This window comes from Eptatretus burgeri, chromosome 2 (assembly GCF_056783735.1).
Source record: "Eptatretus burgeri isolate ZD-2024b chromosome 2, Ebu_testis_v1, whole genome shotgun sequence".
Classification (NCBI taxonomy): Eukaryota; Metazoa; Chordata; class Myxini; order Myxiniformes; family Myxinidae; genus Eptatretus; species Eptatretus burgeri.
The window spans coordinates 128,727,476-128,740,642 of record NC_140962.1 but is presented as its reverse complement, the minus strand read 5'-3'; the positions used below and the strand labels follow the sequence as shown (position 1 = coordinate 128,740,642).

Genomic DNA, 13,167 nt, shown 5'->3' with positions numbered 1-13,167 from the left:
TTTTAGTGCAGACCCAGCAATTAGTTTTATTAAAAGCCTGAGCGTGGTTACGAGAAAGAGCCAGATAAGTATTTATTCCATGTAGTCCCTGTGGGTGCAAGGGTGCCCCGACACTCCTGTACACCTCCATTCTACTTGAACCCTTATCTGCTTCCACTCTGCCCGTTAAGCTTCTCCGGTCTCTGGGTGCTATGTGGTTAGCTCGGTGGGCTGTGCTACAGGCACTTAGCTGGGGAACATACAAATGACTTTGATCACGAGTAGTACTTATCAGCCTTACCGACCATGTACACACTGTACAAACTGCAGCCAGTAACACAAGTAACCCTGCAATAATAAGAATCATCAAAGTGATCAGGAAGCAGCGTTCTCGTCGGGCTACTTCTGGCCACGCGCCAGCTTGCAGTGTGTGGCGTGAATCCATGTTGCTCTCCCTTTACACTTCACGGCTGTGTGGGTAGTTAGTAGTATCAGGAACGGCCCGCACCACCGTCTTGAAGAGAGTTCTTTCTTTTGTAAATCCTCACATAAACCAGGTCTCCCCGCTTGAAGTTGTGGTGAGTAGACATGGCAGGCTCAGGCAAGGCTTGCTTCACCTGCGCATAGAAGGTCCTTACATCATGATTCAGGGAGACACAGAAAGCTAGCAACATGTCATCCATTTGCTGCATGTTCATTTATTTTACAGTTAATGGAGGTGAGTGCGGTAGTGTCATAGGTCTTTCTATGAGAATCTCATGCAGAGATAAGCCAGTCTTTCGATTCGCGGTAGATCTCATAGTCATGAGGGCAATGGGCAGTGCATCTGGCCATTTCAATACAATCTGTTCACATATCTTGGACAGTATTTCTTTTAAAATCCATTCTGCCTCTCTACTGCCCCCGCAGATTGTGGATGGTTAGGGCAGTTGAGGTGTTACTTGATTTGCAAAAGCCGATACATCTCCTTCACCACCTCGGCTGTAAAATGGGTTCCCTGATTGCTAGAGATCCTACAGGGTATTCAAAAGCTGCAGAGAAAATCCTTCATCAACAGTTTAACCACAGTAATGGCATCTGCTCTTCTACAGGGGTAAGCCTCAACCCATTTGGTGAACAAATCTACGATAACCAATACAAACTCGAATCCACAGCACTTTGGTAACTGGATGAAATCAATCTGGATATGAACGAATGGCCCAAATGGAACTGGATGGCCACCTGGGTCCATTTGTTACCCCCTTGTAGGATTGTGCTCTTGGCAAACGTGACAGGTCCTACAATACTGTTCTGCAATTTGACAAAAACCCGGGGCAAACCATTGCTTCCCAATAGAAGCACACATCCCCCCTTTGCCGGTACGCCCGGCCCCATGCGCTAAACGTGCGAGCCAAGGTCGCAGAGATTTCGGTGCCACCACTCGCCCATCAGATGATCTCCATAGTTTGGATCCATAATCGAATTCAGATCCAGCCATTATCCATAAATCCCTTCATCTAGTACCAACAGCTGCCTGTAGTGTGTTCACGTCGTCAAGGGTTGGCGTTGCCACTGGTGTTAATACACATTGTGATACCAATAGAGCATCGGCAGTGGTGGCAGCGGCCTTGGCAGCAACATCTGCCCTCGCATTTCCCCGCGAGACATCATTAGATCCGCCCATGTGGGCATCACATTTGACCACTGCAATTTGGTGAGGCAGAAGTATCGCCTCCAGCAGGTTCGCAATCCATGTTTCATTCTTCACCTGCACACCTGATGATGTTATAAACCCCCTCTCGTGTCAGAGGGCTCCGAATTCGTGTACAGCACCAAATGCATAGCTGGAATCGGTGTAAATTGTCACAATTTGGCCTTCGGCTAGGCAGCATGCACGAGTAAGGGTGAACAGCTCTGCTTGCTGCGCGGAGCAGTTCGCAGCCAATCTTCCCTTTTCGATTACTTTGTGATCAGAGCAAACTGCAAAGCCTGTTAACAGCAATCCATCTGGTGCCCGCGATGACGAACCACCGACATATATAATTAACTCAGAATTTTGGATTGGTGTGTCTCTCAAATCAGGACGCGGTAGACACGTATGCACAATGACCTCCTCACAATCGTGAGGATCTCCATCCAGTTCTACCAACAGCAAACGAGCAGGATTCAATGGCGGGCACCTTCTAATCGTAATGGCCGATGGAGCTGTGAGTGAGAGTTCGTATGCCATTGCCCGCGAGGCCGACAGGTGTTGCGTTTTTGTTTTTAACAGCACGGCGGTGACTGCGTGCGGCACCATGAGAATCAAAGTGTGTCCCACGACGAGTGGTTCTGTCACCTGCACTGCGAGCCAAGCGGCTGCCACTGCTCTTAAACAGGATGGGAATCCTTGCGCCACCGGATCCAATTTAGTACTGTAATAGGCGACAGGCCGCAATCTATTTCCGTCCTTCTGAGCCAGCACCGATTGTGCAAAGCCCCGACTCTCATTTGCGTACAAATGGAAAGGTTTTTCATAGTTCGGTGTACCCAAAGCAGGAGCAGAGGACAGAGCTTGCTTCAGCATCACAAAAGCCTTGTCTGCTTCTTGCGTCCATGTCAGCGGATTGGGCGTGCTCGCCGAACCAATTTCCAGCAGGGGGTGGACTAATGCCACATAGTCAGGTATCCATTGCCTGCAATAGCCTGTCATCCCGAGAAAATACCTCACCTGTTTAGTGGTAGTTGGCTTGGGCAGGTTTAATATTGCAGATATACGCTCTGGAGATGCTCGGATAGGAAGGGGAGTGGAGGAGAGGTGGGAGGTAAAACATTAGGTTACAGGTCCCGTAAATATACTTGGTTTAAGGCAATGTGATTATATACTTTTTAATACAAAGAAATGAATAACTGAAGATAAGGAATTGATTTTATTAAGAGCAGTGAGTACATGGGTAAAAAGAAACAGTGAGTAGATTAAAAGAAAAGACAACTTGTTTAAAAAAAGGAATATTTCCCCATTACTGCCAAGGGCTCTGTTTATGCCAACCACCCTGCCACACTGGATGATTTGAAGCAAGAGGTGTCAGACTACCCTTATAGGTGATACCACATGAGACCGATAGGAAAGTTGAACAGAACTTTGGAGTCAGGATCAATGCCTGCCTGAACCGCAGAGGGGCACACATCAAGAATGTCAATTTCCAAGATTTTGCATAAATGCCAATTTCAGACCTTGGGCTCTCACTAACTCTAGCAGTGACTTACTGCAATAGCAATCATTGACAGAAAATACCATGTCATAAGCTTTCAAGAAGTTTGGTTCACATTCCTAAAGTTTCTGTTTCTTTGTAAATAAACATTTAAAGTTGCATCAATCTTTTTGAAACACCCTGTACTTCTCCACATCCATCGCCAATATTGATCTGTCTCATCAAGGAGCTGCAGAGTTGATAAAGAGAGGTGCAATAAGTGTTGCCCATTCCATCATCCCTGGAAACAGATGTGCCATCGACAAGACTATGGAGGAGACATTTATGCGACGTGCTAAGTCCCATGGAGGGACGCTTGTGGAAGTGTTGTGATTTGTCTCATGTTCTCATGACTCATGATGCTTACCAATGCTGGGATATAACAACACACGCAAAATCAGTGTGTGAATCCCAGTCTCAATATGGCTGACATGTTGTCCAGAACACCAGAGGGAACCAAGCTTCAAGACATTCATTCGGATGAAGTTCTGTAGAGTGAGAAGCTGGTATTGACAACTCAAGAAGCGGTGGAAGGCTGAATGAACCCATTCACCGTAGACAATAAAGATGAATTGTTGGTTTTATCCTCTGGTGCAGCTGCATCCATGTAAGTAGAAAAGGATGTGTTTGGAGCGGAATGTACAGGTCACGATGCCAAAGATGCCTTCATATAACGAGTCGCCTTCAAACCAGAAAATATTTATTTGAGCCAATAAAGTGTCTGAATCTCAAAGCCGAAGGAGACATGTACAAGAAGGCAAAAGAAATAACAATGAAAAACAAAGTTGTTCAGTAAATGCAACAGGGAAACGTTACTTTCCAATTGTTCATAAAATCACAGAATGAAGGTGTATTGCTCGATCTGATGGAACTGCTCACTTACCTGTTGACTCCTGCACCACACAGTGTAGGTTCCGCTGTTGGATTCCTGGGAAAAACGAACAAGTAAAAATCATTCCAATGTCTGACCAACGATCGTGAGAATGCTATGATACCACCTTCAAGTGAAACTCTTGTTGTACAGGATGACAATGCATGATGCTTCCACTACTTGAAAGACATTCTGAGTAACTTCAGCCAAATTTGCCACAAAGCTTTTTTCATAATGCCAAAGACTGGTGATGTTGTGTGACATGACATGGTGAAAAACATGACCAACTCCATTAAAGCGATGGAGTGACTGAGGAGAGACTGTGGAGGAAAGCTCATGATAAGGCTTGAGAACAAGAAGAAACCTGCTGTCTTTAAGATGTTATCGGCTAATGATGAAAACAAACAACAGTTCATCAAGTTTTTGTGTCACCTCTGGAGCCGGGACACCTATGCGAACGAACTCCATGGGAGGCAAGTGACGGTCATTTGTGAAGGCGATGCATATGTACTCAAATCGAGTGATGCCCAGCCAACACGTAGAATTGAAAATCCCGCACTCAAGTCATCCCAGGAAGAAATGGATAACTGTGTTATCCTGTATTGTGAATATGGTAGGAGTCAGGGATACAGCTATGTGGCGGTGAATAGTCCAGACAGCGATGTGTTCTTCATCCTCCTGCACAATGCAGCCTTTGCATTGCAGAACATCACAGTCCTATTTGACACTGGCGCAGGGAATAAAAAGAGACTGATCAATACCACGGAAATAGCTCAGGATTATTCACAGGAACACTCCACAGCACTCATGGCTCTACATGCAGCCAGAGACATGCCAGAAGTAAATAGACACCTTTAATTTCTTAATTTCATCTCTATAACACAGTTTTACTCAGTGATTTGAACTAATATTCGACGACTTCTTTGCAAAAACGAGTTACTGAGTCTTGTACGACAATTAACTATGCCTCAAACAAATATGCCTAACTATGCCTCGAATTTTCAAAAAGGACAAATTATTGGCTTTTCGGAAGGTGGAGTCACCAGCATCAGATAGCTCAGAACCTTGGCATTCCGCTTTCTACGGTCAATCGGGTGATCGTGCAATTCACCAGTGAAGGCAAAGACTCCACAGCCTCCTGTTCTGGTCGATCTCGGCCTTCAGAAAGATATCTTCAAGCTGTCAAGCGGTTCATTGAGAAAACTCCCCGTTGCAAGGCAGTAGATGTTGCAGAGGAGGTTCAGCTTAGCTCAAGAACTGCCATGTGGTACCATCATCAACTGGGCTATGATGGGAGAGCAGATAGGAGAAAACCTCTTCTGAGACCAGCCAACATTCAAAGGACAAAGACGTGGGCTGACGAGATGGCCAACAGACCCTTGTAGTTTCGTAAAACTGTATTTTTTTTTCCAGATGAGTCCCAATTTACTCAATTTTCTGAAAGTGGATGCGTATGGGTCTGGAGACTTCCCAGTCAAGAGTTATCTTTGAACCAATTGCAGCCAACTGTCAAACATGATGGTTTTTCATTGACGGTGTTGGTAGCAATCTGCAGCACTGGTTGGTTAGAGCTGCTTGTGTAGCGTGTTGGCAACATCAACTCTACGATATACATTTCTATCCTTCAGGATGGACATCTACCTGTCTTCACCACTGGGCAGGTGGTCCAAAACAGCACTCTGTTCATGGAAGATGGAGCTCCATGCCACACTCCAAAAAAGACCAAAGAATGGCAGGACAGAAATGGGATCAAGCGATTTCCGTGGCCAAGTCAGTCTCCTGACATGAATCCCATTGAACACCTCTGGGCCATATTGGATCGAGCTGTGCGGAAAAAGTCCAGGAAACCAACATCACGGACAGAATTGATAAACCTTTTGTGTGAAGCCTTCGACGAAATCCCACAAGAGAACATTTTGGAACTTGTAAGTTTTATGCCTGAAAGAGTAAAAGCATTGAAATCTGCAAATGGCAAGTCCACCAAATACTAGTGTATGTATTAAAATTGATCAAATATACTTCCAATGTTCAATGAATAAATTCTTTAAAAATCATGGTGTCCATTTACTTCTGTCATATAGTCAGGTTCCTTGTGTAATTTCATTGGAATTTTTTGGAGAGTAGCAAACCTATAGATTTTTGAGAAGTTTAAAATCTATTTCAATAAAAAAAAATGATGTTTCACATTTTTTCAACTTTTGGAAAGGTCGTTTTGGGGTGAAAAACGCTTTTTTTAAATTCCAATTTTAAAAAAATCTGAAACAATACAAAGTAACCAACTGATGATGGAATACTGTTAAATGGCGAACAATGGATTTTATAAAATAATAAAATGTTGCATTTTGACTGTCGGTTGCCATGGAAACAGCATTTTTGGAGTGGAATTGCCATTTTTTAATATATTTTTTTAAAAACTATATTTTCCATCGGATGGCCTAAATAATTGTTAAATACAGTGACCGTGACTAACTTACACATAAGTATTATGATTTTCAAGTATGGGAACAGTTGGTTGCCATGGAAACGGCCATCTGTGTAATGAAACATTGGTGTGTCTGTTGTTCAATAGCAGAAAGTTTTGGCACCTTCAGTCGTAAGACGTTTGATTTTACGTTTTTGTAGTTTCATGTATTGTAAGTGTGATCTTGTAGGGAACATAGGTGACGCCACGTCGCGACGCCATGCCATCGCCTCATGTTACGCGTATGTACCTTTTTGTCATATATGACATCGTACCCTTTACGCGTATGCCTCATCGCGTATGTACCTTTTTGTCATTTTATGTTCTTCTGTATGGGGTAGGATTATGGTTTGAATGGCCACGGGCTTGGAGGTTTTAATTGCGTTTCCTGTTAGGCTAGGAGTTGGAAGTCGGGCAGTCGTCATGTTATAGCTATGTGTTTATCCTTTTTCTATTATTTCGGGTTGATCTTTAAATATGTCCTTATGTGCTGCTTCGTGCTTTCATTTCTCCGGAAAGAAAGTCACCATCAATGTAATCAGTCACTGACATATTTTGTTCCATTAGATTAACTGCTGTATAATAGGATAGGATTAGGTTAGCTTTGTGCCCAGGGGTTGGAATTACAGACGGATTCTATTTGGAGTTTCTATTTAGTTTACTGGCATGTAGTTAGCGCATATTGTTGATTTCCCACTCATCTCTGCTTTTATTTTATTCAGGTAATTTTACGTCATAGTAGCGGTTTTTATTTTGGATTCTAATAAAGTTCTATCATTGCGACATTTACCCGAATTTTCCGTTTAAATCACATAAGTTTCGGTTAATAAATTAGTCAAAGAAAATATGGATGTCGTTTTTCTCATCTGTTTGCTTTTTACGGTGATGAATGTTATTTGTGCCCTTGATATGGCCATAGACATAGGCACAGCCCAAGTTTTATAGGCTGTATCACGTATGATAGATTTGACATTCATGAGCTGACGATTTATTTTTATATTTGCAGGACCAACAACATGATGGATGAACTACCACTGAGTGGCAAGGATTCATGCCAGATGAAAGGATCAACAAACTGGACAAAATGTGTCCTGTGCCAAGATAATTCTTCCCTGAAAGGGTCCTTGGTGTTGCAACCGAAAGTCGAGTCGTTCTGCCGTTTGATAGAGACAATACAGGAGCGAGCCACTTTACAGGATGGTGATTATGTACAGATTCATAAACGACTTGAGGGGATGTCAGCAGAACTGTTGCAAAAGGAGAAGGCTGTCTGGCACCGAACATGCTATTCCAACGCAACTAACAACGACCAAATTCGTTGTGCCAGGGTTCGTTATGATCAGGCACTATCATCAGGGTCTCATATCGCCAAAGAGCCAGGTCGAAAGAGAAAAATGCCCGGTTAGTCTGGAGGAGTCAAGCTCCTCCACACCATTCACTCGGTCATCCACAGACTCCTATGACAAGGCTTTGTGCTTCTTTTGCCAGAGGACTGATGGTCGACCTATTTACCTTGTACGGAGTGACAGTGCAGGCAAATCACTGAGAGAAGCTGTTGATGATGCTCAGAACCCTGTTTTTATGACTCGATTGAACACTGCTATAGCGCCAAGTGATGTACATGCAATTGACATTATGTACCACAGGTCTTGTTGGATGAACCATGTCTTCCATGTCTTGCGAGATCACGACACCAAAGGAGAGAAGGATAAAGCATCAATGACACAACTTGTGAGTTTAATTGAACTGATCAACTTGGTAGATGTCCTAACCAAGCAGCAAACTCAACTCCGTATGGAGGACATAGAGCCAAGTTGTGTTAACCTTCTGGGTGGTAAAGAGGCCTTAGAACATCATGTACCCACGTTCAGTAGAAAATGGCTGAAGAATAGAATCTTACAGGCATTACCCAATTTAATGTCAGTGCTCCCAAAGAACAGACGGAAATCTTATTTTCTCTATTCACCTGAGACATGCGAGGAAGATATGGTCAATGCTAGCATTACAAATGACGATACAACGGACCATATGGATGCTATATACAAAGCAGCTATGCTTCTTCGCAAAAGTCTAGAGAACTTCTCCACCAAGGACCAACAAGATGAATATATACAAGTTTCTAGCAGTGAACAGGACGTCTTCAGAGAGCGTAAGGCAATGGTATTTTGGATAATGCTTGGCCCAGTGGAAGAGATGCAATCAGAAGCACGGACAAATGTTGTGGACAGATCAGTTTTAACTGTAAGCCAAACCATCATGTATGGCCTCAAGTCTAGGAGGCAGGCAATGTACAAACCACGGAACGAATCTGTTCTATTCCATCCGCAACGTCAAAGGGAAAATCCTAATATTATCGGTGCGGCTCTAGCCGTCCACCATGACAGACCGACACATGTCTATCTCAATGGCATCTAGCATTGTCAAAATCGAGCCAATCTGGAAGGCCCAAGGTGAGGAGAGAGCCCAGGCATTGCCAGCCTTCCACACATTCACAGGTGCCGATAATACTGGGCGGTTCGCTCGACATGGTAAGGCAAAGTGGTTCCAGTGCTACTTGAAGGCCAATGACGACATGGTAGATGCCTTTGCTATGCTCTGTAAGGATGCTGAACTGTCAGAGGACCTATACACAACTTTAGCAAGATTTGTCTGTTCAGGTTATTGTCCAAGTGGTGTCAATATTTCTGCATCCCTGAACTTCAGTGGCATCTCTTCTGTAAGAACATGGCTGAGAATGACAAGTTACCACCAACTGTCGGTGCTCTGAGGCAGCATATCATGTGGGTACATATCCAGGCATACGTTTGGGGTCAAGCAGCAATTTCTCAGCAAACATTTCTTGATCCATTAAAGAATGGCTTCCACAAGGACACGAGTGGTCAACTCAAACCGACAACAACAGCCATTCTCCCTGCATCAAAGGCAATTATCGAGATGATAAGGTGCCAGTGCAAGACAGAATGTTCATCACAGAGATGTTCCTGCAGGGCCAAGAACTTAACATGCACTGATCTTTGCATGTGCAGCACTTCGTGTGAGAATGACGAGGACTCAAACATTGAACGGCATGACCACGATAGTGATGATGATGATGGTAATGATGAGTGACATTAGAGACAGTGATGCCAATTGGCTACAAACTCGTATTTGACATTAAGTACATTTCACTGATCACCATATTCATGCGTCACTTGTTTCAAGATTTGAAAGCAGTACATTAAATAAACGGTAATTTGGCAAAATGATAGCCGTTTCCATGGCAACCATTGCTCAAAATACAGATATATGTATTCTATATTAATAACTGTCCTCTAGTTAACAATTATGCATCATCAGTTGCTTGCTTGCGATTAATTTTGAATTTTCAGAGCTGAAATATAAAAAAAAAGGGTTTTTACCCCCAAAACGACCTATTTGACCACATTATTTGCATTGACAAAAATGTGAAACATGGATTTTCTATTTTGGTATTGTTTAAGCTTTCCAAAAATGTTGGGGTTAGCTACTCTCCAAAAAATTCCAAGGAACGTCAAATTATGGACACAAGGAACCTGACTAATATCTCCGTACTGGTTATGACAGTATGAGAGCTTTGAAGGGCCTTGGGAAAATCATACCACTCAAGACACTTCTGAAGATGCCCAAGTTTGTTCCAGTTCTCACAAAGTTGGGAGGTACATACCCTGTAGCAGGTTCTTTATGAGCTCCATGAGTTCACATTCACCATATATGGAAGACTTCTCACACAGCGAGTAGTCACTCCACGGTTCCTGGGATCAACGAATTGTGTGCCAAATATGATTCTCTCAACCCATCAGTTAATGTTGACATGGAAACACTACTCCCACCTTGTCAGAAGAGTCTGGAACACATCAACAGGGTCATTTATGAAGTTGGAATATGGAAGAGGGCACACATTGCTGATCCTGATGTACCGAATGCAAGTGATGGTCATGGGTGGACCATTCGGGATGGCAAACTTGAACCTCCATTATACAATGGAGATATTCTGCCACAGCAGTTGTCAGACATTTCCGAAGGATCTGTGGATATCAAAGATGAGGATGATGATGATGATGATAATGATGATGATGATGATGATGATGATGAGTTACACTTCCTAATGGAACAGACTATCCTAGTGAAGACAGTGATATTGATTGAATTGCATACGTGGTGGTATTCAAAAATGTTGATTAGTATATCCAGTACCTTTGTTGGATTCTTCTCAACATATCACAAAGACAACAGAAGTTGTTTTATTTATGCACCTGGTAAACATTGTTCACAATCATTATTTGATTATTGTGTCTAAATAAACTGTTCTGAATCGCTGTTATTTTTTCTCGGAAATGTCCACCTGTAAAATAAAGAATATTGAAGATTTGGATCAACCGCCTCAGGTATATAAAGAAAATTAGGGTGCAACCACTCAAAGTTCACTAACCAAATCAATGGACGTGGTATCAACTTCCATGACATGCAGAATGAAGCATAAGGAAATAAGCTTTAATTTGTTAATATAATATGTGGGTATTTAATAATTTTGAGATTCCGAAAAAGCATGTTTACTCTGGTTCGGAATTCACGTTCGAAACAGTGCCGCAATTCTCATTTTCATAATACCTCCCTTAAAAGGGCTCAAATACTTCGTGCATCTTTATATTTTCAATGTCACCATTTCATTTCCTGTCACCTTTGGTCTAACATCAGGCCTGGTGAGCCGGTTCATGAAATACCTTGGTGAAAAACTTCCCACAAGAGTGGGAATAATTGAGGATGTGAAAGATGTCGTATTCCTCCGTGATATGAAGCAGCTCGCCAGCAGGTATATAAATTTAAAGAGTGGATCTCCCGCTTTCAGAGGATTTCTTCCACCATGACTTCAGGAAATTCCACATGTATTCACGAAATGACGACGCATGGTTCGTTGACTGTCGCTGTGATTCTTTCCATTTTAGTATTTATGACCATTGCCGGAAACATACTGGCACTTGTAGCTGCAGCAACTTCTGAGCGTCTGAAGCAGAAGAAGAGCACGGCCTTCATCGTCTCTCTGTCATGTGCTGATCTGATAATGGGAGCCGTGATAATGCCTTTTTGCATCTCCATTACCTACATTGGTTATTGGCTTTTTGGAAATTTCCTCTGTCAGTTATACTTTTTGTGGAATGTACTATCCACAAATGCAAGCATCAACACATTGTGCATGATTCCTGGAGATCGCTACGTGGCCATCACAGCCCCACTGCGCTATGAATCCTTAATGATCCATCAACGGGTTGATATTCTAATTGCATTTGTGTGGTTGGCTTCTTTTGGCATTTCATGGCCGAACATCGTCGTTGGCAAGTGGAGCTCGAACAATGAACCAGTGGCAGTGGCTTGCTTTGAGGATCCGGCATGTTGTGTATTCATGATGAGCAAAGTGTATACCATAGTTATGTCACTCGTGGTGTTTTTCACTCCACTGACGACCATGCTCTTTGTGTATGGTAACGTACTTATTGTGGAGCTCATAAACAGGTGAGAATGTTCTCGATCTTATGAAAGAAATGAATGTTACCGTATGCTCGAAGATCAATAAATCTGAGGTCTTACATACTTTACTAAATTGAAATTTGCATGAAATTTACATTTTCTGTTGAAACAATTTAAACACGTTTTCTACCCCCGAATAATTCCTGCGATATATTTATCTGCTCTAACTCTAAGCTGATCAATGCTTTTAAATTAAATCTTAACTTTTCAGCCGTTGATATCTGAACGATTTTTAAAGGAATAATCACACATAGAAAAATATCGGTTTCCTTTTTGAAATATTGTTAAAATATCCGTTACATTTCATGGGTTAGGTAATGGTGGAGAACATACATATTTTAATGTGTTCCAAATTCCTGTTTGTAATGTGCAGTATATCAGGTGATGGCACATCGTTTCATCCCACTTGAATTAATTGTGTTGTCCTGTTTGTTTTTCTCATTTGAGCACAGAGCTGATGAAGATTAAATCCAAAATCCAAACCTTATCTGTGGTAGCTGTGGATTAAATCCAAACTACTGTTTTGATTTTAAATCATCCACTGATACTCTTGGACATTATGTGAGGTTGCATTTTTTTTTTTGCTAAATTTGGTAAAAATCTGATATGATGTAGACACTGGAGAGTCAAAAAAGTATTTGCCATATATTTTTTTTCATGTACAATGGTCGCCATTTTTTAGGTCGTGCTGCCACCAGCAATTTCAAAATGGTTGCCATTTTTTAGGTCGTGCTGCCACCAGCAATTTCAAAATGGTCGCCATTTTTTCAATGTTTTTTACTAATACCTCAAGTTTCTTGACATTAAAAACTTGTATTGGATTAAAAATTCACCTAACATCAGTCAGAAATGAAACATAAACAATATCAAACATTATTCCCGAATCATTACATTAGAGCTGGGCACTAAAAATCCAAAATGGACGCCATTTTGATAATTTAATGCTATTTTAAGAGTTTTGTTAAATAATGATTTCATACCAATACTGAAATACACCAGTAAACATCAATGTCAAATGTTGCTTATTAATCATTACCTATAACTGTGATAAAACCAACTGTTTATTTAAAAATGGCTGCCATTTATTTATTGCATAATGGCCACCA

At 42.0% G+C, this 13,167-nt stretch overlaps 1 protein-coding gene and 1 pseudogene across 1 annotated transcript; both read left to right on the top strand.

Moving 5' to 3' along the window:
- The first annotated feature begins 7,536 nt into the window (after positions 1-7,536).
- On the top strand, positions 7,537-10,835 carry LOC147033089 (uncharacterized; annotated as a pseudogene).
- Positions 10,836-11,432: 597 nt separating this feature from the next.
- Positions 11,433-12,050, top strand: LOC147033088 (beta-1 adrenergic receptor-like). Its single transcript, XM_085851222.1, has one exon. The coding sequence runs from the start codon at positions 11,433-11,435 to the stop codon at positions 12,048-12,050; it is 618 nt and encodes a 205-aa protein (XP_085707348.1).
- Positions 12,051-13,167: the final 1,117 nt, after the last annotated feature.